This window comes from Ylistrum balloti, unplaced genomic scaffold (genome assembly GCF_031769215.1).
Source record: "Ylistrum balloti isolate Yb309-2 unplaced genomic scaffold, AGI_CSIRO_Ybal_v1 Utg369722, whole genome shotgun sequence".
NCBI lineage: Eukaryota > Metazoa > Mollusca > Bivalvia > Pectinida > Pectinidae > Ylistrum > Ylistrum balloti.
In genome coordinates this window covers 240,781-262,921 of record NW_026781941.1, presented here as the reverse complement: position 1 = coordinate 262,921, position 22,141 = coordinate 240,781, and the positions used below count along the sequence as shown (strand labels likewise).

The 22,141-nt window shown below is 34.7% G+C and overlaps 1 protein-coding gene across 1 annotated transcript in view; it reads right to left on the bottom strand.

Annotated features, from left to right (window-relative positions):
* Positions 1–6,608: 6,608 nt before the first annotated feature.
* LOC132565409 (formin-like protein) overlaps positions 6,609–22,141 on the bottom strand; it is a 56,215-nt gene continuing 40,682 nt past the window's right edge. The window contains exons 12-29 of the mRNA XM_060230050.1: positions 21,846–21,995; positions 20,986–21,034; positions 20,332–20,526; positions 19,874–20,056; positions 19,550–19,674; positions 18,834–18,981; positions 18,410–18,467; positions 18,048–18,117; positions 15,329–15,406; positions 14,776–14,862; positions 14,250–14,318; positions 14,000–14,080; positions 12,730–12,859; positions 11,737–11,912; positions 10,877–10,978; positions 9,083–9,184; positions 7,538–7,643; positions 6,609–7,325 (exon numbers count right to left, since the gene is read on the bottom strand). Coding sequence (XP_060086033.1) covers positions 7,219–7,325; positions 7,538–7,643; positions 9,083–9,184; positions 10,877–10,978; positions 11,737–11,912; positions 12,730–12,859; positions 14,000–14,080; positions 14,250–14,318; positions 14,776–14,862; positions 15,329–15,406; positions 18,048–18,117; positions 18,410–18,467; positions 18,834–18,981; positions 19,550–19,674; positions 19,874–20,056; positions 20,332–20,526; positions 20,986–21,034; positions 21,846–21,995 — 2,016 coding nt within the window. The 3' untranslated portion in view covers positions 6,609–7,218. The remainder of the gene's footprint in view (positions 7,326–7,537; positions 7,644–9,082; positions 9,185–10,876; positions 10,979–11,736; positions 11,913–12,729; positions 12,860–13,999; positions 14,081–14,249; positions 14,319–14,775; positions 14,863–15,328; positions 15,407–18,047; positions 18,118–18,409; positions 18,468–18,833; positions 18,982–19,549; positions 19,675–19,873; positions 20,057–20,331; positions 20,527–20,985; positions 21,035–21,845; positions 21,996–22,141) is intronic.

Sequence of the window (22,141 nt, the reverse complement as noted above, 5' to 3'; positions counted from 1 at the left end):
AGAGTATGGTCATTCATCTTGATGAAACACATGTCGGACATTATAAAATAACTGATTTCACAGGGACTTAATCCATGAGCCCATAGCTTCATATTTCACATGAATTTTAGCACTATTTTGCAAAAGCTATTTAGCCACATAAATCCATGTCTTTTTTTATTTTATATTTTAATTATGAAATTTGAGCCCCACAAAAAATATATCAATTTACAGTATGTGACCTACTAGGTTTGATGAAGAATGATATGACATGAACCAACATTATTTTAGTTATGGAAGACATTGAAATGCTGATTAATTTTGACAAACTCGTGTGAACAGTTTTTAAGAAGGGAAGACAACCCTTGTTTCCCCATCCCTTAGTAAAGAACCAATACAAAACTATTACACTCAAAATTTGAGCCAACTATAGTTGATACTCGAGTTTTAAAATTTAAAATCAAACTAAATTTTTTGTGGAGTGTCTTGATTATTGTTCATTTAAACCTGGTATTCCTTGTAAAATAGGTAAACATTCATACTGTTGTGTATTCTCTAGGAAAGGTGTGAATTTACAAAATCATCAAATTTCAATCTACAATGATTTTGTATATAAATACATAGAATGACACAGAATATTATTATGTAAATGAAAAACTATCTTATAGAATGTTTTCAAAATTCATTAAGCAATAAACATGCATCGTGGCGTACTTGGTATTCATCTGGTGAAAAAGGGCAATACACAATAAGTAACATATCCAATCCTTCATCCAGACCTGCCTTTGAATTTTACAAAATTTAATTATTTTTGAACATGAAGTTGGTCGATATTACACCTATTAAGAAACAAAGTTCCTTTACTACCGATGAAGGGAAGGTGTGAACGTTTCAAGTACTGTAGTACTGAACAAAGTATTGATAGTATTGTACTGAAGTACTTCACCAATCGAATTCCTTAAATTTATGCAACAAGCTCTCTGATTGGCAGAGCCAAGTCTAGATCGATTGTGGGTGGAGCCAGGTGAAAAAATACTGTGCAGACATCGGCATTTTACAAACACTCGACTGTCGCGAGAGGTTAATTGGAAGAGTCCAAGTCACAGGTGGCTTCAGATCAGACCTAATTGGGTTGTCCCATTTGTTTCGTTCTACACCCAATGATACCTTGCTTTTCCATCGATGGTACAACGAGAAAATGAAAGTTACTCAGTACTAAACTAATTTACGTACAAAATATATATCAACAGGTTAGATCACTGGGACCGGAGAATTCATAACATCTTAACAGTGAATATAGTCATATAGTCATTCTGTACTAGTTTTATTTATTTATTTTTTGAAAGGGGGGGGAGGGTTGGCTCAAAATATTTCGGTTTAAGCCCAAGCTCTATTATATGTAACAAAGAATTACGAATTACCTGGGACCTCCTGATATATGCCGATAATTCATACTGCATTAAAAAATAAAGGAATTCTGTGGTCCCATATATTTTTTATTTTATTTTTTATCTTTCCATCGAAAATTATACATATCCGCAACATGTGAAAAAACTTTGAAGTTGGTTGGGCGGAATATCTAGAGCATTTACTACTGCAAGTTCCAGAAATTCTGACACAAGTCGGGTATTTGCCCGAAGCCTCCGTCTCATGACATTGAATACATATTCAGTTACGTTGTATTCCGGGGAATGAGGCGGCTGAAAAACCAGGGACACGCCATATTCTTTCAGCATATTTCTTAAAATGCGCTCTCCCTGTCTATGGTGATGGAATCCACAATTATCCATCACAACCACATCGCCTTGTACAAAAACAGGATTCCCCATATCGTTCGTATCGGACATAATTTCGTCGAAGAAAATTTTGCGTACTGTTGCCGTCGTCGGACATTTTTCCAGCGATTACTAAGTAATTGTTATGTAACTGGTAGTGTACATTAACTCCGCCTACCGGAACAAATTGGGTGTCAGATCAACTTTTCAGGTTGTCTAAACTCCGCCCCCGACCAATCACAGAGGTCGTTGTATACTTGACTCGATTATTTGAATACTTCAATACAATAGTATCAATACTTTGTTCAATACTATAGTAAGTGTGTCGTTCACACCTTCCCTTCATCGGTAGTAATATCTTATCAAAGACATCACAATCAGCCAAGAAACTACAACTTGCATATGCAATATTCAATTTTGTTATGACACATCCCAAGGGTGATTAGAAGACAGGTACAGTGCAAGAGTGACACTTGTGGATGGGTATGATTGGAGAGTGAAGTATCTACAGGAAATGAACCGACATGTCTTATTCTAAACATCACTTTTCTCTGATAACGCCATACATGTCTATTTTCTGTTGAAATGTTTCTATTGGTGAACTTAATAATGGCAGATCTGATGAGGAAAAACAAAAACAAACTGAGCGGTAGGTGATCAAGTGATGATAAATGACCTGCAATCTGCAGGTAATAATTCTTTATAAATTATCCAAGGAATGGGTAGGATGAGATTTTTCAGACCACCGCAGACATTGTATAGCATTATATTGTCACTCCACACGAATGCCTCTAATCTACAAAGGTATGCCATCTCACTGCCCTTCATGCTGCTATTGGGAAGTGTTGTGGCCACAACACATTAAGTTTGACCAACAACACCTATTTGAACACAATATAATATGACACATTCAGTGACAATTGAAAACAATGAATTACATCTTCAAAACTTGAAGTCTCAAAATTAAAGAACAAATACCACTATGATACATTATCTTTGGCAAGCAGTTACAAGAGATTGCGCAGAGTTGAAATACTATTTTTTTCTTTCAATGGCATCAACAAACCGGTCATCTCTCCCTTTCCCCTTCACAGCAGTACAACAAATTAAAACTTTACTTGAAATGTATGTTTTCACACAGTGGAGATCATATCTCTAAACCACTAACAGACAATTTGTGGAGATGTTTGGTTTCATATACAAACTTCACAGCAAATGAGGTAAGATTTATCTGAATGAAAAATGGATTTTGAGTGGAACCTCTTGACAATTTAAATAACAGGAAATAGAAGATTGAATTTCTTTAAACAAAAAACATCAGTGTAGTTTCTTTAGTCTCTGCCTAGTAAAGCAGACGGCTATGCCATGAAATGAAACTTGTAAAATCCTTCAACAATTTCAGTGCAAAAAATCTTGAATCAAAGTTTCTAAACAAGGGAGATCATTTGAAATGTTTTTCATCTGGTAGTTGCTACAGAAACAAAGAGGTTGATGAACACCTCTGACAGGTGGAGATGATGACAGAGTATTTATAGATGTGAACACATTAGACAAACCATGATAATGGCCAAAAACAATACCTCACCACCTCACAGGTCAAAGGTCAAACAACCATGGCATTTTTGCATTATGCAAATGGTCAATTCAGCAGAAAGTTTGATGTATAATCAGAGATACTGAAAAAATCCCAACTTTTTCCTATCAATCTTTTCTAGAACAGGAAGGAAAATTTTCTAATAGAAATCAATCTTGAAATATATCATATTTAGTCATCAATAATGTATATATCACAGTATCTCTCCTACATAACAGCTTTCTCCCATCCATCATGTGTAAATATTTTTTGTACATTGAAAAAGTCAAATTTAATTTTGCATGCTGAGCCAGTGAAAATCTGATATTTGAATTTTAAGTGAGTTGTTAAAATGCGTTGTTATAAAGTTTGTAATGGTAAACTTTTGAAAATAGTGTATAAAATGCATTCAATATACATACATGTATGTAAATCTATATATAAAATGACTTTTCGACAACTGGCCATTTGTTTTCCAAAGCATGACATTGATAAATTACATAGAGTAATGACTGTTATTTGTTTTGTAAATGAAAAGCAATAACTATTAAATAAACAGATGACTAAACAGCACATGTTTACATGGAAAACATCAATTAGCAGAATAATGCTAATTAACTTGTAGGAAGCTGCAGCACAAACAACCTAGTCTACAAGCAAGAGAATGCACCAAATTTCAAAACCTACATTTATACATTGTACTCATTTAAAAGCAAATATTTCAATTTTCCCATTTTTTTTTTATTGCATTGAATTTTTTTTACATCTATTTATCAAACTAGAAAAAAAATATGAAAAAAATCTTTCATCTCTATTTGTTTTTCTTTAATTCAAAGAAAAAACCGACAGTATTTTTAATAAGTCGTTATTAAGAGAAAAATTAAAAAGAAATAAAAGTTTTCTTTACGTATGTGGTACTGTGTAGTAGAAAATAAAGGGCGACTGCTATCCATTTACTCCTCTGATGAAATATTTACAAACATTATTGAAATATGCGGAATTTAAACCTTGCTTTAGCTGAATAGTCAGTGGTCAAGATGTCACTTGTGATAATACAACACATTGTAATTTCCACAAATCAATTAAAGTATAAATCTTGTGAAGGACTTTTTTCAAATATTTTTTTGAAACATTGCTTTCAGTTTGCAAGAATTTGGAATTTGACCATAGCTTTTTTTTTAGAAGACATGTTTGAAACTAAAAATTATTGCACACTACACTTAAACATCACTGTATCAGCATACAAGTTTGACAAATAAACAAAAAACAGATTCAGACTAAGTTGCTTACACAACCTTGATAGAGTCAACCTTGCAAACATATCAAATTCTGAAAAAATAAAACCTGATTTTTTGTTTTTAAATTCATTTAAAAATATAGTACATGATGTTTCTCCACAATTTAAAATTTGACAACACATATATTCTACAACAGTTACACAACAGAAAATAAGCAATTTGATCAAAGAATCCTGGCGACTAGAAATATCTATATAATAATTATGAAGTATCATGTCCTTTGAAGAAGAAGGAAAACAACTGATCAGAAATCAGTCCCTGTAAGTATTTGGATCAGCAGCAACCAATCGGAGGGTAGCTTCTTTCATAACATTGGTAACAACCAATCATACACCAGCTTCTTTGAACGAATCAGTAGCAGCCATTCAGAAGTTACTTGGTAGTTACTCTGATCACACAACAGCATCCAGTCACCAGAAGCTAGTTTCATTTATCTCATTTCATAAAACCAATCAAATAAGTCAGTCACAATAGTGTTATGGGCTTGTGAATGTACTCAGCTACATGAGTTGTGTGTTTGTACTGAGCTACATGAGGTGTGTGTTTGTACTCAGCTACATGAGTTGTGTGTTTGTACTGAGCTACATGAGGTGTGTGTTTGTACTCAGCTACATGAGGTGTGTGTTTGTACTCAGCTACATGAGGTGTGTGTTTGTACTCAGCTACATGAGGTGTGTGTTTGTACTCAGCTACATGAGTTGTGTGTTTGTACTCAGCTACCTGAGGTGTGTGTTTGTACTCAGCTACATGAGTTGTGTGTTTGTACTCAGCTACATGAGGTGTGTGTTTGTACTCAGCTACATGAGTTGTGTGTTTGTACTCAGCTACATGAGGTGTGTGTTTGTACTCAGCTACATGAGGTGTGTGTTTGTACTCAGCTACATGAGGTGTGTGTTTGTACTCAGCTACATGAGTTGTGTGTTTGTACTCAGCTACATGAGGTGTGTGTTTGTACTGAGCTACATGAGGTGTGTGTTTGTACTCAGCTACATGAGTTGTGTGTTTGTACTCAGCTACATGAGGTGTGTGTTTGTACTGAGCTACATGAGTTGTGTGTTTGTACTGAGCTACATGAGTTGTGTGTTTGTACTGAGCTACATGAGTTGTGTGTTTGTACTGAGCTACATGAGTTGTGTGTTTGTACTGAGCTACATGAGTTGTGTGTTTGTACTCATCTACATGAGTTGTGTGTTTGTACTCAGCTACATGAGTTGTGTGTTTGTACTCAGCTACATGAGGTGTGTGTTTGTACTCAGCTACATGAGTTGTGTGTTATGTACATGTGTGTGTTTGTACATGAGTTGTGTGTTTGTACTCGGCTACATGAGTTGTGTGTTTGTACTCATATACATGAGTAGTGTATATTATGTGTGTTTGTATACTACTGAGGTGTGTGTTTGTATACCATGAGTTGTGTGTTTTATGTACTGAGTGTGTTTGTACTAGCTACATGAGTTGTGTGTTTTACTCAGTACTGAGGTGTGTGTTTGAAGTGTATATTTGTGTGTTTGTACTCAGCTACATGAGGTGTGTGTTTGTACTCAAGTGTATATTATGTTTGTGTATACCTGAAGTGTGTATTATGTCTGTGTATACCTGAGGTGTGTGTTTGTACTCAGCTACATGAGTTGTATATTATGTATGTGTATACCTGAAGTATGTGTTTGTACTCGGCTACATGAGTTATATATTATGTCTGTGTATACCTGAAGTGTATATTATGTCTGTGTATACCTGAAGTGTATACCTGAAGTGTATATTATGTCTGTGTATACCTGAAGTGTATATTATGTCTGTGTATACCTGAAGTGTATATTATGTCTGTGTATACCTGAAGTGTATATTATGTCTGTGTATACCTGAAGTGTATACCTGAAGTGTATATTATGTCTGTGTATACCTGAAGTGTATATTATGTCTGTGTATACCTGAAGTGTATATTATGTCTGTGTATACTGAAGTGTATATTATATTATGTCTGTGTATACCTGAAGTGTATATTATGTCTGTGTATACCTGAAGTGTATATTATGTCTGTGTATACCTGAAGTGTATATTATGTCTGTGTATACCTGAAGTGTATACCTGAAGTGTATATTATGTCTGTGTATACCTGAAGTGTATATTATGTCTGTGTATACCTGAAGTGTATATTATGTCTGTGTATACCTGAAGTGTATATTATGTCTGTGTATACCTGAAGTGTATATTATGTCTGTGTATACCTGAAGTGTATATTATGTCTGTGTATACCTGAAGTGTATACCTGAAGTGTATATTATGTCTGTGTATACCTGAAGTGTATATGCTGAGTGTACATACTTGCTTTGAGGTGTGTATGTAGGTATTAAAACACTAATGAATGCCTAGAAAAGAATTTTTATGAATGAAATTAAAGCAGAGCAATTGCTTAGTGTTATTAATAACCTTTTGAAAAGTTAGCTTATAAGATTGGGTTAGAATACGAGTACATTTGTAAGTCTTTAACAGGCCTTTTCAGCCTTCTTATTAAGCCTTTGACTTTCATTAACCTCTCTGAGTGCGAAATCTTTACATAATGATGATGGAAATCTAGTGTGTACCCGAAAGTAAGTTAGAAATGTTCGTTGTGACTGTACGCAGGTGCTAATCCCTCCTCAACACGACGTCTTTGACTCCGCCTTACACCATCGGCACGGCGATACGGTTCGTTCTTCAGGTCTACAAGGATTAAATTACATAATTTATACTACAGTTCAAACAAAACATACCTACTTTTCCAAATTATCACTGTAGAAAAAAATTAAATACCAGAATAACTAAGTGATACCACTCTTGTAAATACCACAATGTTTGAGAACTTTTCTACTATATTAACAATATAGGAGGTCAATAGATCTTAGCTACAGCAGCTGAAGATACTGTCTACCCACCAAGAAGGATGTCTTCAAGTGCCCCGTGATAAACTTCATCCTTTCCCAACAATTTCTTTTCCTTGATTTGTCGATTTCTTGTTTTTAGCTCAGTAACCACAGCCTCCTGAAATAAACACATACAGTCATCATCTCAGGCCTTAGCAAGTCTTGATATAAAGAATGAATCATTAAATGTGGATCGGAAGGATGCACACAGCATAACATAAAATGGTGGTGGGTATATATCTTTGGTGGTTAATTTACAGAGAAGAGTATGATAGAAGTAGAAGATTGACCAACAGAATTACAGGTACACATACCTTTGTGTTATTGGTTACAAAATCAAAATTTCAAAGTGAAGAAAGAAAATTCCTTTTCATCACAGAAACATTCCCCTGTCATTTAGAGTTATCTACCATGATTTCAAACTGTAAAGATGTCACTTGTTGGAGTTACTATCCTGAGACATATCACAACAAACTGAAATACATTAAGATGACCTCAGAAAATATGTAAATAAGAAGCTTTCTATAAGAGATAAGAAGGGCATTATTGAGGAAGGGAAAAAGGCTACAAAAGTCAAATGTGATAAAAATGAGCCGCATAAATCTGTGAATGAATGGCAGTCATATCTGATACATGATTGGGTGAGATTCTTGAATGTCCAGCTGACAAGGTTGGGATTTTCTGGTAATCTCCAAGACTAGGAATGAATGAATCTCTCTGTTTGGGAAATAACGGCTTGAGAGAGAGAGAGGGTAGAGGATGGAATGTGTCAGACAGGAAGAAATGGATCTGGTTCCAATAGGAATCTCTCAAAAAAATTTTTTTATGGAGGTCTGGGTTTTTTTCTGAGCAAAAATCAATCTGGGCAAGTCTGGAGTCAACAGGAGTAAGAAATGTAGGGATAGACACCACTTACAACCCTGTTATTTGGGGAACTGCCTGGAAAAGGCCAGAAACACTGAATCCTGGAAAGGCAATGGACACAACTAGTATAGACCAAAAAAGGATTTCTAAATATTGTAAATTTTAAACCATAAATTATTGAGGTTTGTTCTTATTTTGCATTTATTTTCCTTCAATGAAAGCAAATGAGAAACAAAATGAACAAGTATCCATGATTATTTCTGGCCAAACATAAGATGGAGAAATTTTGTTCTGATGGCAATGGGAAAATCTGGCAGAGCAAAGACATGTTGGTTTAAAAGAAGAAATAACCTCTCGTTGTTGACATATATCAAATTCCACAGTAACGCTTGTACAACCAGGTTTACCTGTAGAAGATCTTTACCTTGTGTGTTGTGTAACCTAGTTGTGTAAGGGAGACCTATCACTACATTCTGTGACATTTCTGAACCTTGACCTTGGAAAGGTTACATAGACCTACACCATGTTTAGTAAATCAACATTTTGCGGAGGTTTGTAGGTGTCTGACATTGTTCTGTCACAAAGATCTACAACTACATTTGTGTGATTCTCATTTTCACCAGAGATCTCTGTTATTATCGATTTTTTTCCATCAGTGACCCTTAATTTAAGTGTCTCTCCGTATATACTGACCGCTGTTGTTTTCTTGTTCTTCCGCCCATGAGAACTAGGTAATATTTCTTCCATGGCAGCAGACTCCAGCCTTCTTTTCTTCTCGAGGTCAGCCACTGCTTGCTAAAAACAGATCATTGAAATATCAAGTTCACAATTCTAAACTCACTGAGTGCCAGAGATATTTACTAAGATTCTGACAAGTCCAGCAGAAGGTACATGACAAGAATAATACTTTGGGGAAATTTAGGAATGAATCGTGCTTGTGTTGAGAAAGAGAGAAGAATTGAGACAAGTTTAAAGTGACATCAATAAATAAGACAAAATGCAACCTGCAAACAACTTCACAGACGTTTCTGACCTAATTCCAGTGCAGAAATTAACTTCAGACGTTTCTGACCGAATTCCAGTGTAGAAATTAACTTCACAGATGTTTCTGACCTAATTCCAGTGTAGAAATTAACTTCACAGACGTTTCTGACTGAATTCCAGTGTAGAAATTAACTTCAGACGTTTCTGACTGAATTCCAGTGTAGAAATTAACTTCACAGATGTTTCTGACTGAATTCCAGTGTAGAAATTAACTTCACAGACGTTTCTGACCTAATTCCAGTGTAGAAATTAACTTCACAGACGTTTCTGACCTAATTCCAGTGTAGAAATTAACTTCACAGACGTTTCTGACCTAATTCCAGTGTAGAAATTAACTTCACAGATGTTTCTGACTGAATTCCAGTGTAGAAATTAACTTCACAGACGTTTCTGACCTAATTCCAGTGTAGAAATTAACTTCAGACGTTTCTGACCTAATTCCAGTGTAGAAATTAACTTCACAGACGTTTCTGACCTAATTCCAGTGTAGAAATTAACTTCAGACGTTTCTGACCTAATTCCAGTGTAGAAATTAACTTCACAGACGTTTCTGACCTAATTCCAGTGTAGAAATTAACTTCAGACGTTTCTGACCTAATTCCAGTGTAGAAATTAACTTCACAGACGTTTCTGACCTAATTCCAGTGTAGAAATTAACTTCAGACGTTTCTGACCTAATTCCAGTGTAGAAATTAACTTCACAGATGTTTCTGACCTAATTCCAGTGTAGAAGTTGAACAGAAAATATCAAACAACTTCATAGATATTTGAAGACTTATTACATTGTACAGGCTTAATCTAGGGCTAAAATTACGAAATTTTGTGGCAAATTTAGGGCTAAAATTACACAATTTTGTGGCAAATTTAGGGCTAAAATTAGGAATTTTGTAACTAGAATAGAGAGTATGAAAGCATTAAACTGACTTACCTTTGCAAATTTGACAAAATAGAAACTAACATACAATGCCTTAATTGAAGGAAAGGTGTCTTCCAGGGTTTCAGTGTCCCAGCTGCTGTTGGCTGTGACCTTATGAGTCACACTTCTGTCACTCAGTCACAACCAATAACAATCTGGGTACATAGATCCACTGGTCAACTGCCTTTCATTGTCTACCCTGAATTAGAACTACAGACTACACTAAAATACATTTTAAGTATGAATTTAATGAAAACATTTTCAGTAAATTGTAAGAAATATAAAAAAGAAGGAACTGAAGTGAAAAATTAGGGCTTTTTTAGGAATTTCTTTTGAATTTTTCATTTTTTTAGGAATTTTAGCAAAACTGAAAAAAATTAGGATTTTTTTAGGAATTTTAGGGACGCTGGACAGCCTGCATTGTATAAACTGAACATAAATACCATAAATCATTAACATCAACACCATACACTCAATAAAATCTGTAACAAAGTCCTTGAGACATCTCCGTTCTTTAAAAGCCATACCTTGAAAGCACCAACAAATCGTACAAACTGGGAGAAAAACGTCTGTGGAGACACTGTCCGAGGATTCTCTCCAAAAAATTCCACTACTCGTTTGTAGGAATCCTGAAATATTGAGATATACAACATATACCTACTTGTTACAGCTTCAACAATTATCAATTCATTGGTTCTAAATACTGCATGATGAATCCATCTTTTATCTTCTACAGTTTTCTGATGAATCTGGAGCATGGTATTTGAATCTGCCATCCCGTTAGGTGAAAAATTTAATAATCAAGGATAAAAGAAGTAGATGTGATAATCCAGAGAGGATTTGATGCACAAACCGACACATTCAATCAGAGCACGTACTTAACTTCAACAATTTGAAAGGAAAAATTTGACAGTCAACAGAACAGATACCGTGAATGTCACACAGTGGTTCACTTTCACGAGAATGGATTTTAATTTTTGCTTGAGATATTTGAAGGTATAAAAGTGTGGCCAACCTCTTGTCAAATAATATCTGTTTATGGCATTCAATATCAAGGGTGACAGAGTGCTCCAAGGGGTCATCAGGAAAAAATATAATTGATTCTATTGTTATCACAACTACTGGAATTTAAGTATTATTACAACCATATTAGATCCAAAAAATTAATCTTGAAATTTGAAAATTGATCAAGATAAAATAAATATCAAATGATTCTAGCATTTTTCACAGTTTAAGCAAGTCATGATATGGCCAATATCAGGTTGACTTCATGAGACCCTGTAAGTTGGCAACACTGACAGAGTCGTCTCTCTTAACAGTGTATAAATATATTTCTTCTTCCTTTCCAAGTACATAATGTATATATACCAAAGTCTAATGTATATACCTGTGCAGTTTTAACATCACTTTGCAGTTTTTTAAGTTTTTCTTCCGAGTTTTGTAAGAAATCTCTCAGAATAGGTGGCTGGTCTCTAGCATGTTTCCGTGCATCAAATTCACGCTTGGTCGAGTCCATTCCTTTTTCTAACTCATGAACATCCGTGAGAATATTTTCCAGTGATACTACAAAGTTAAACAAGTGAATGATGTCAAGTATGTTTTAATATAAGGCTTTCACAAAGTCTGAGTCTGTTTGTGACCTAGTCATATCATACAACACTACAACAGCTATGTTCCTAAACAGACAGAAGCTGGTTTTGGGTGGTTCAAATTTTCATACTTTTATAAAATTTCTGAAAAAAGCAAAAAGAAAGTATTTTCTCAGAAATTATTAAACAGATTTAGGTTTTCTCCATTACTTTTAATTTCAAGGTATCTGTTTTGCATAATCATATCTAATCGTCAAAAGTAGTGAACACTGAAATTGAAAATAACCTTTGCACTACATATAACATAAATTATTGATACATGCTTATAAATGATCAATTACCATTGGATAAAAGCCTTACATAAATATTGAATGATGATTTACGTCTAATACTCTCAATTACAGCTATTTTCAAATTCATTTCATCCAATTTGAAAATGTTTTTCTTTAAAGGTTGTTCTTCGCTTTCAAATTCAAATAGTTTTTCCTCTGTTTTTGCTACTAATAATAAGAAATTTGAAAATTCCTCTAAGAAACAACACCAATAATCCTTAAATGTCAAATCCAACCTGTCAGCCATTTTGTTCATCTGATCGATCCCAAAAGGGCTCGACTAGGGACCAAGGCAATCTATATCATGAAATCTGAAAAAGATCCATACAGTACTTTTTGAGAAAAGATGAAAACAAGACTTTTTAAAGGATGAATGGACTGATGATGGGTGATTTGATCAGTCCAGCCTCTGATGATTGTGGATTAGATAACACACCAAACCCTTCCCAAGATACATACCAACTGCTGCTTTTTCTAAGAAACGCAGCTCTGATTCGAAGTTCAGCAGGTCCACAAACTTTTCGTTGACTATCTGTGCCAGGTAGTGGACAAGTGTGGTCTTCTTGTCTGCTGATTTAGTATCCATTAACTGTGAAGTTATCATAAATAAACAAGTCAGTGACAGTTCTATCGGCATAAATAAACAAGTCAGTGACAGTTCTATCGGCATAAATAAACAAGTCAGTGACAGTTCTATCGGCATAAATAAACAAGTCAGTGACAGTTCTATCGGCATAAATAAACAAGTCAGTGACAGTTCTATCGGCATAAATAAACAAGTCAGTGACAGTTCTATCGGCATAAATAAACAAGTCAGTGACAGTTCTATCGGCATAAATAAACAAGTCAGTGACAGTTCTATCGGCATAAATAAACAAGTCAGTGACAGTTCTATCGGCATAAATAAACAAGTCAGTGACAGTTCTATCGGCATAAATAAACAAGTCAGTGACAGTTCTATCGGGCACAATTTTGTCAGGCACTGAATACCTAAAACCTGTGATTAAAGTTAACGAAGCTACTGATGTGATATATCTATTGTTCCTCGTAGTCCATTGTTTCAGTATCTTTGTTAAACAGGTGACAATTTGAATTCTAGATATAGCTAGATCCACACCTAAAATGTGCCAATATGGACAATCTCACTTCTACAAAACTATACAACAAGCAAGAATTGTGAAGTGTCCAGGACTGGTTTGTTCTTCAGTTTGACCACTGAAACTAAGGTTGTTTGCTTATGGAACAAATATGAGCCTAATCATCTGTAAAGGTGTTCAAGGTCTGTATCCATATATCTGCTGGTCTGTCTTAATTTCAGCTGAAAATGTTACATTTAAAAAGCTGACCAACTGGTTCATCTGTATTAATGGCAGTGACAGTGGAAACATTATATGAAAAAGCATTTTGTTCATGATTTTAATATGAAAGTAGGTTTTATCATGTATCAGATTTGGTTTTGCACACATGTGGGTAGATATCAAAGTATCAATTTCTTCACCAGTGTTATTAACACCTTTCCCAGCTAAGGAGAATTTGATCATGGATACATCTGTTTAATAAAACATAAGATATCTATCTTGTTTATGTGATGATTGAGGTGCTGCCAAGTAAATCCCACAGAACTCTGGAAAGTCTTATTTCAGATTCTACCAGACACTATACATATGCTATCCTGTATGATTGAGAAAAGAAGGTTGAAATGTAGTCATCAAAACTGATATATTCTCACCATATCCAGACTCTGTAGTTTAAAACCATACACAGCTCCCCTCTTAGAACTATTCATGTAGTTCCCAACCGCCAGAATAACCTGTAAGAGAAATATATGTACATGACAGTTATCTGAAATAACACAAAAGGAGAGGAACATGCTTCAAGATAAACAGATATTAACCTTATTAATAGACTTGATAAAAAAGTGAATTTACTGATAAACTATTCATAGATCCCGCTGTTTACATAAATCCACATCAACCTACCTCCAGCATTTTTTTCACTTTCTGAGAATTCCTCAATGACATAGAAGCCGCTATCACAGCATTGACTTGCTGTAAAACAAGATAGCACTGGTCAATGATATGTGTTCATGTGTAATTAGGGTTAAAATTCAGTCATGATCATGTCAAAATTATCAAACACACAGATGTATATCAGATCAAAACTTATTTCCTGTAAAATCATAAAACACAAGCAGCACAGAGACAAGAGTTACTGTTTCAACCATAAATAAGCCCAGGAGGTCAACATACAAAAATATCAGTGATGGATGTATTTCTGGGTTGATGAAAAAGCATGTGCTTTCAATTCTACTGAATGGCAACAGATTTGGGTGGGCTTATTACAGAACAATAAAATAGAATGTGTTTTTAATTCTTCTGAACAGCGATAGACATAGGTGGGCTTATCATCAGGCATGGACTTAATACTATAGGAATATAACACTATATCTTGAAGTGGTAAACCAGATGAAGATCTAGAGATTTTCTTCTTTGGTTATATACTTACTGGCGTCAGGTGGTGTATACTATCTTGGAAGTTCCCGATAAAACTCATGATGTTCAACTTTTGTGATAATCTCTCTACTTTACAACACTGGAATCACAAAAAAAACTTCGTCCAATCAAGTCCAAGCACATTTTGATGATTGTAGAGCTCACCACAGATTGACTTATAACAGATACAATTCTAATCCCAGTAAAACAATCAGAAGTGACAGCATGTGTACATCACAAGGATACTAGCAGATCAATCATTGTGAAGGAAATGTAATGCTGTCACTTTCAGCATCCACAAGAAAATACAAACGGAAGTAATTTATTTGATCCTTGAGGAATGATATAGAAAACTAACAGACAAGTTATACAAAAAATGACATCATATGAAGGTAGAAGATTTATGGAGACTGAGCTTTTGAAAAAAAAAAAACCCAGCCATTTTTGAGGCAAAAAAAGTTCAGTGTAAAACATGGTAGTCCAATATGTTTAAAAATTGTTGTTGGTTATCATCATGAGTGATTTTACTGGATCATAAAAAGATATAACATAGGTCGTTAACCTACCATCCACATGAATCTATCCTCGTCTGTTAGGCGTTCCTTGGGTTTACGATCCCTCTCATACTGTTTGAATGCCTTCACCTACAACAAAACATCATATATAAAACAATATCTTTTACATCATTTCATTAATTAGTTGTACTAAATTGGTCAAATGATAATGGTATCAAAACAATAATCCAGGTCACATAAAGATAGTATCCACAAAAGTCAAAGTCACATGACAACGGTATCCATACAAAAGTCAAAGTCACATGACAACGGTATCCATACAAAAGTCAAAGTCACATGACAACGGTATCCATACAACAGTAAAAGTCACTAGACAACGGTATACATACAACAGTAAAAGTCACATGACAACAGTATCCATACAACAGTAAAAGTCACTAGACAATGGTATCCATACAACAGTAAAAGTCACATGACAACGGTATCCATACAACAGTAAAAGTCACATGACAACAGTATCCATACAACAGTAAAAGTCACATGACAACAGTATCCATACAACAGTAAAAGTCACTAGACAATGGTATCCATACAACAGTAAAAGTCACATGACAACGGTATCCATACAACAGTAAAAGTCACATGACAACGGTATCCATACAACAGTAAGTCACATGACAACGGTATCCATACAACAGTAAAAGTCACTAGACAACGGTATCCATACAACAGTAAAAGTCACACAACAACTGTATACATACAACAGTAAAAGTCACATGACAACGGTATCCATACAACAGTAAAAGTCACAAGACAACGGTATACATACAACAGTAAAAGTCACATGACAACGGTATCCATACAACAGTAAAAGTCACTAGACAACAGTATCCACACAAACATCAAGGTCACATGATGACATTTAGACAACAGAATCCACACGAACACTGAGGTCATAAGATGACAATTTTACAAGAAAATCCTCACTCACATCAAGGTCATATAATGACAATTTTACAACAAAGTCCACACAAACACCAAGGTCACATGATGGCAATTTTACAAGAAAATCCTCACTCACATCAAGGTCATATAATGACAATTTTACAACAAAATCCACACAAACACCAAGGTCACATGATGACAATTTTACAACAAAATCCACACAAACACCAAGGTCACATGACAATTTTACAACAAAATCCACACAAACACCAAGGTCACATGATGACAATTTTACAACAAAATCCACACAAACACCAAGGTCACATGATGACAATTTTACAACAAAATCCACACAAACACCAAGGTCACATGATGACAATTTTACAACAAAATCCACACAAACACCAAGGTCACATTTTACAACAAAATCCACACAAACACCAAGGTCATATGACAATTTTACAACAAAATCCACAAAAACACCAAGGTCACATGATGACAATTTTACAACAAAATCCACACAAACACCAAGGTCACATGATGACAATTTTACAACAAAATCCACACAAACACCAAGGTCACATGATGACAATTTTACAACAAAATCCACACAAACACCGAGGTCACATGATGACAATTTTACAACAAAATCCACACAAACACCAAGGTCACATGATGACAATTTTACAACAAAATCCACACAAACACCAAGGTCACATGATGACAATTTTACAACAAAATCCACACAAACACCAAGGTCACATGATGACAATTTTACAACAAAATCCACACAAACACCAAGGTCACATGATGACAATTTTACAACAAAATCCACACAAACACCAAGGTCACATGACAATTTTACAACAAAATCCACACAAACACCAAGGTCATATGACGACAATTTTATAACAAAATCCACACAAACACCAAGGTCACATGATGACAATTTTACAACAAAATCCACACAAACACCAAGGTCACATGATGACAATTTTACAACAAAATCCACACAAACACCAAGGTCACATGATGACAATTTTACAACAAAATCCACACAAACACCAAGGTCACATGATGACAATTTTACAACAAAATCCACACAAACACCGAGGTCATATGACGACAATTTTACAACAAAATCCACACAAACACCGAGGTCATATGATGACAATTTTACAACAAAATCCACACAAACACCAAGGTCACATGATGACAATTTTACAACAAAATCCACACAAACACCAAGGTCACATGATGACAATTTTACAACAAAATCCACACAAACACCAAGGTCACATGATGACAATTTTACAACAAAATCCACACAAACACCAAGGTCACATGATGACAATTTTACAACAAAATCCACACAAACACCAAGGTCACATGATGACAATTTTACAACAAAATCCACACAAACACCAAGGTCACATGATGACAATTTTACAACAAAATCCACACAAACACCAAGGTCACATGATGACAATTTTACAACAAAATCCACACAAACACCAAGGTCATATGATGACAATTTTACAACAAAATCCACACAAACACCAAGGTCACATGATGACAATTTTACAACAAAATCCACACAAACACCAAGGTCATATGATGACAATTTTACAACAAAATCCACACAAACACCAAGGTCACATGATGACAATATGGAAAAAGGATCTTTTACATAAAACGACTGGAATATATAGACCAAAACCAGTTAATCAAATACATGTTTACAGCTTCACTGTTAACAGAAATTATCAACAATGTTAACAGGAATGTCTGTGAACTAGGTCAACCTCCATTAAATGTTACTTACCTCTTGTTCATTGGGCATAATGGTGAGAAGGATGTCCACCATGTCCAGAGACAGTCGTTTCAGGTCAATACTACAAAGACATAAGAAAATCTTGTGGCTGGTTTCACTGAACACAGATGGTCTAAACAAGCAGCAGTGACAATCTGAATCTTACTGTAATCAATCACATGGGTTAATTTCACAAAAGACAGATTGGTGACAATAAGCAGTAGCATGTATAATTGGAGTAAAAACACACTTCACTGTCAATTGATCTAAACACTTTGTGAATTCCACTATTGAGTAAGAAAAATCAGGATTATTAATTGCTGATAGAATTAGGGTAAAGATAAATCAGTATTAAGTTTAATACTCTATTTTACCTGTTAATAGCTTTCATCACTTCATCATTGGTCATTTCTATCTTACGCCTGGTTATAGCTGGGGAAGACAAAATAGGTATAACATCTCATTCAAGTGTTTCTTGCAGAACAAATCACATTTTCAGGTTAAATTGGTAAGAATACAAGTGAACAGAATTTTATTATGTAACTTTATTGACATTGTATATCTTATCAAAATGGTATAAAATGTTATAGACATTGTATCAAATGTTATAGACATTGTATCAAATGTTATAGACATTGTATCATAGCTCTTCAACATTGTATCAAATGTTATAGACATTGTATCATAGCTCTTCAACATTGTATCAAATGTTATTGTCATTGTATCATAACTCTTCAACATTGTATGAAATGTTATAGACATTGTATCCTAACTCTCCAACTTTGTACCATTACGTACCAACATTGCGTAGTCTGTTTGGTTCCAAGAGACTGATGCTCTCAGGTTTGCGTAACTTCTTGAGTAACTTAGGTGTGCCATCATCGTCACCTCTCAGTGGACCTGTACTCAGGCGGAACATCTCCTCAAACTCATTAAAGTCTATTACCTGTTAAACAAAATCTAACAGCTATAAAACATGACAGTAAAACATAAACTCTGAACCAGAGATTGTACTGAATTTCCAGGTAGAGCCATTGTACCTATGAGAGTTGAGCAGATTTGTTAAAATACTTATCATGTGAGATGAGACACAAGATCAGATTTTCCTATAATGTATCTGCAATAATGCTGTTTTGGCTGATAACAAGAGAGATAACATAACAATGCAATGGAGATTTCACATTAAAACAGATTTAAATACACCTTTTTTTCTCCAACTGGAAGCATTATATATTTATTGTATCCCCTTAGAATACATTGAATGAGAAACATGTCGAAACATTGTAGTTGTAAGAGTGATATAACTATATTATAGATCAAATCCACTCAATACAGCCTCAAGTCTGGTCTGTACTCACAGTGAATTTCAAACAGGTCTGAAAACTACAACATTGTCAGCAGCAAATGTTTCACAATGTATAAAATGCTCAGACCAGAAGTAAGATTGGATAAATAAAATGGATACCTACATAACACCACTTGTTATTACTTATTTAATGAGTAAAAAATCTTACATGGTACAATTTTTCATCATCCAGATCAGCAAACACGGTTCCTTTGACTTGCTGAGGTTTAAGAGGTGTCCAGTTGAGGATGGGCAGACGGTACTTGGTTTGAATTTTCTTTTTGATTGTCATTGCTACCAAGAAGAAATACATTGCTTTCAAACTTCACGCTGCCATTATCACATTGGAAAACATGCAAGATATTCTTCTTTTCTTGTCAGCCTTGTCAAAGCACATATATAAATACTTAAAAATCTATAACATATGACCATATAGAATGTCCAGACTTATTGATACAAATCTCTGATAGTCTTTCCTTAATGCAGAACTTACCTGACATAGAGGATCCAGATCCAGGTGAAGGTCCTGGTGGGGGTGGGGGTGCTGGTGGTCCTCGCCCTGGGGCTGGAGGTGCTGGAGGTGGAGGTGGTGGAGGGGGTGGGGGCATGGGTGCAGCAGGGGCGGGGGGTGGGGGGAAATTGGCCATTGGAGCACTAGCAGCAGCAGCTCCAACACCTGTAATCATATAATGTATTAATTAAAGGCTGGTTCCCTGCTTTCAAATAGTTATCATTACATTAATCTTTATCATTGTACAGGAAACAATTCAGTTTACTTGAAAAGTTTGATGGACATAAGTACTTTATACAAACTGAATATTACATACAATAAATGAATTTAAACACCAATTTGATGTCAGGTTAAGGTGTCAAGGTAGTTGGGGCCATATTTATAAGAAACTCTCTGATAAATTTAAAGTAAAGACAATTGAGGTTTTCCAGTCAACTCACCTGAAGGAAGAGTCTGTTTAATTTGTTCGATCTCCTGGAGTTTAGCTTCAAGTATGCTCTGTCTCTTCCTTGACTCCTCGTCTTTTTCATTCACAACTTGTCGTAAAGAGTTCATTTCTAGATCTTGCTTTGATAAATAATCTCGCAGCTCCTCAATGTCTTGATTTGCATCTGATAACTGCTTCTCTAGTTCCACTACAAAATAAAAGAAATTACTTAGATCAAGTTACAAGCAAGTTGGAAAATCTGTATGTATCTATTTAAGATCTGTTGACCCAGACCTATCATGACAACCATTGTTCATTTTTAAAATCACATGGTTCATATCACATAAAATATACATCTCTCTATCAATATCATCTCTCTTGTCCATCATGACATCCAACTTACTGATCTTTATTACTTAGTGTCAGTTTTTTTTCTATTCATTTTCTCTTCATATAAAGTTTTAACATAGCAAACAATATTTAAAAAAAAAGAGGAAGTATTCAAACAGACTTTTTTTTAGTATTAACTTATATATTTAATAGTTAGGAAGACTGTTTATCTAGATCTATTAAGCATTGTAGACCAGTCACATCATTTGGATCATCTGCTTAATATGTTTTCATTATGAAAGAAGGAAGTGCCTCCTCACAAGGCTTGATGACATACCTGTTTTGGACATTGCTTCCTCCTCTACCTCTTGAAGTCTTTCATGTGCCTGAAGTACAGGATAATAGACAATTTTAAAGAAAACACACATTAACTGATCCAAACATGTAACATTGGGAAAATGTACACATGTTTATAGATGTGGTTTAATATGTATCAACTATGATGTCCTGATAGTAAATGGTATGTAAATGGTAAAGATAAATAATATGACACTTAAGCAGTGCAAGATCCACACTCATATCCATCTTCTATTCACCTTTCTATTATTCAAAAAGAACACATGAATTAAAAGTGTAACTTCCCTCACAAAAAAAAAAAACAAAAACAAAAAAAGATTAAAGGGAAGATCATTCTGTGTCTAAATCTCGGAAGATAACAAGCAATATTCCCAAAGTCACTGCAAAAGTCCAAAGACAAAGTAGGATTAGATAACCATAAAGTAAGTATTAGATAACTATAAAGTAAGTATTAGATAACTATAAAGTAAGTATTAGATAACTATAAAGTAAGTATTAGATAACTAAGGTGCCCAAATTGAAGGGAGATACATACTAAAAAGTTTGTTGTTTTCAAGGGCTTCTATTTTTCACTATTTTCCAAGCTGGAATAAAACCTCAAAAAACATACCTTGAAAATGATGAGATTCATAAAGAAAGCAACACATGGGAACATTTCTTTTCACGACTTTGACAAAATATGCATCCCTTCTGCACCAAGAGCTACGTAGAACTGTGACCATTTGAACAAGAGATACAACCTTTACAATACATGAAGCAGAGTCTACTTCAAATAAGGTCTAGAATGTTTTTTTCTGGGGCAAGACAGACAACAATCAATAAGTATTGTGTGAAACTAACATGTGACAGCTCATCCTCTAGGTCCTCGGCACGCTCCAATGCTTCTGTCTTGGTCTCTGAATCCTCCAAAAGTTGTTGTACATCTATCATATTGTCCAGGTATGCATGTACCTGAACTGACAGCCGGTCACTCTCAGTGTGTCGAAGTTTCTGAATAATGATAGTAATATATTAATAAAGGGCCTTATTTCTTCTGTGAATTTAAAACAGCTTCCTCAAATACCGTTTTGATATTTGAATTCATGAATGGATGAGTATAGTGAAATAGACCCGAAATCATAAAGCAACACATATTA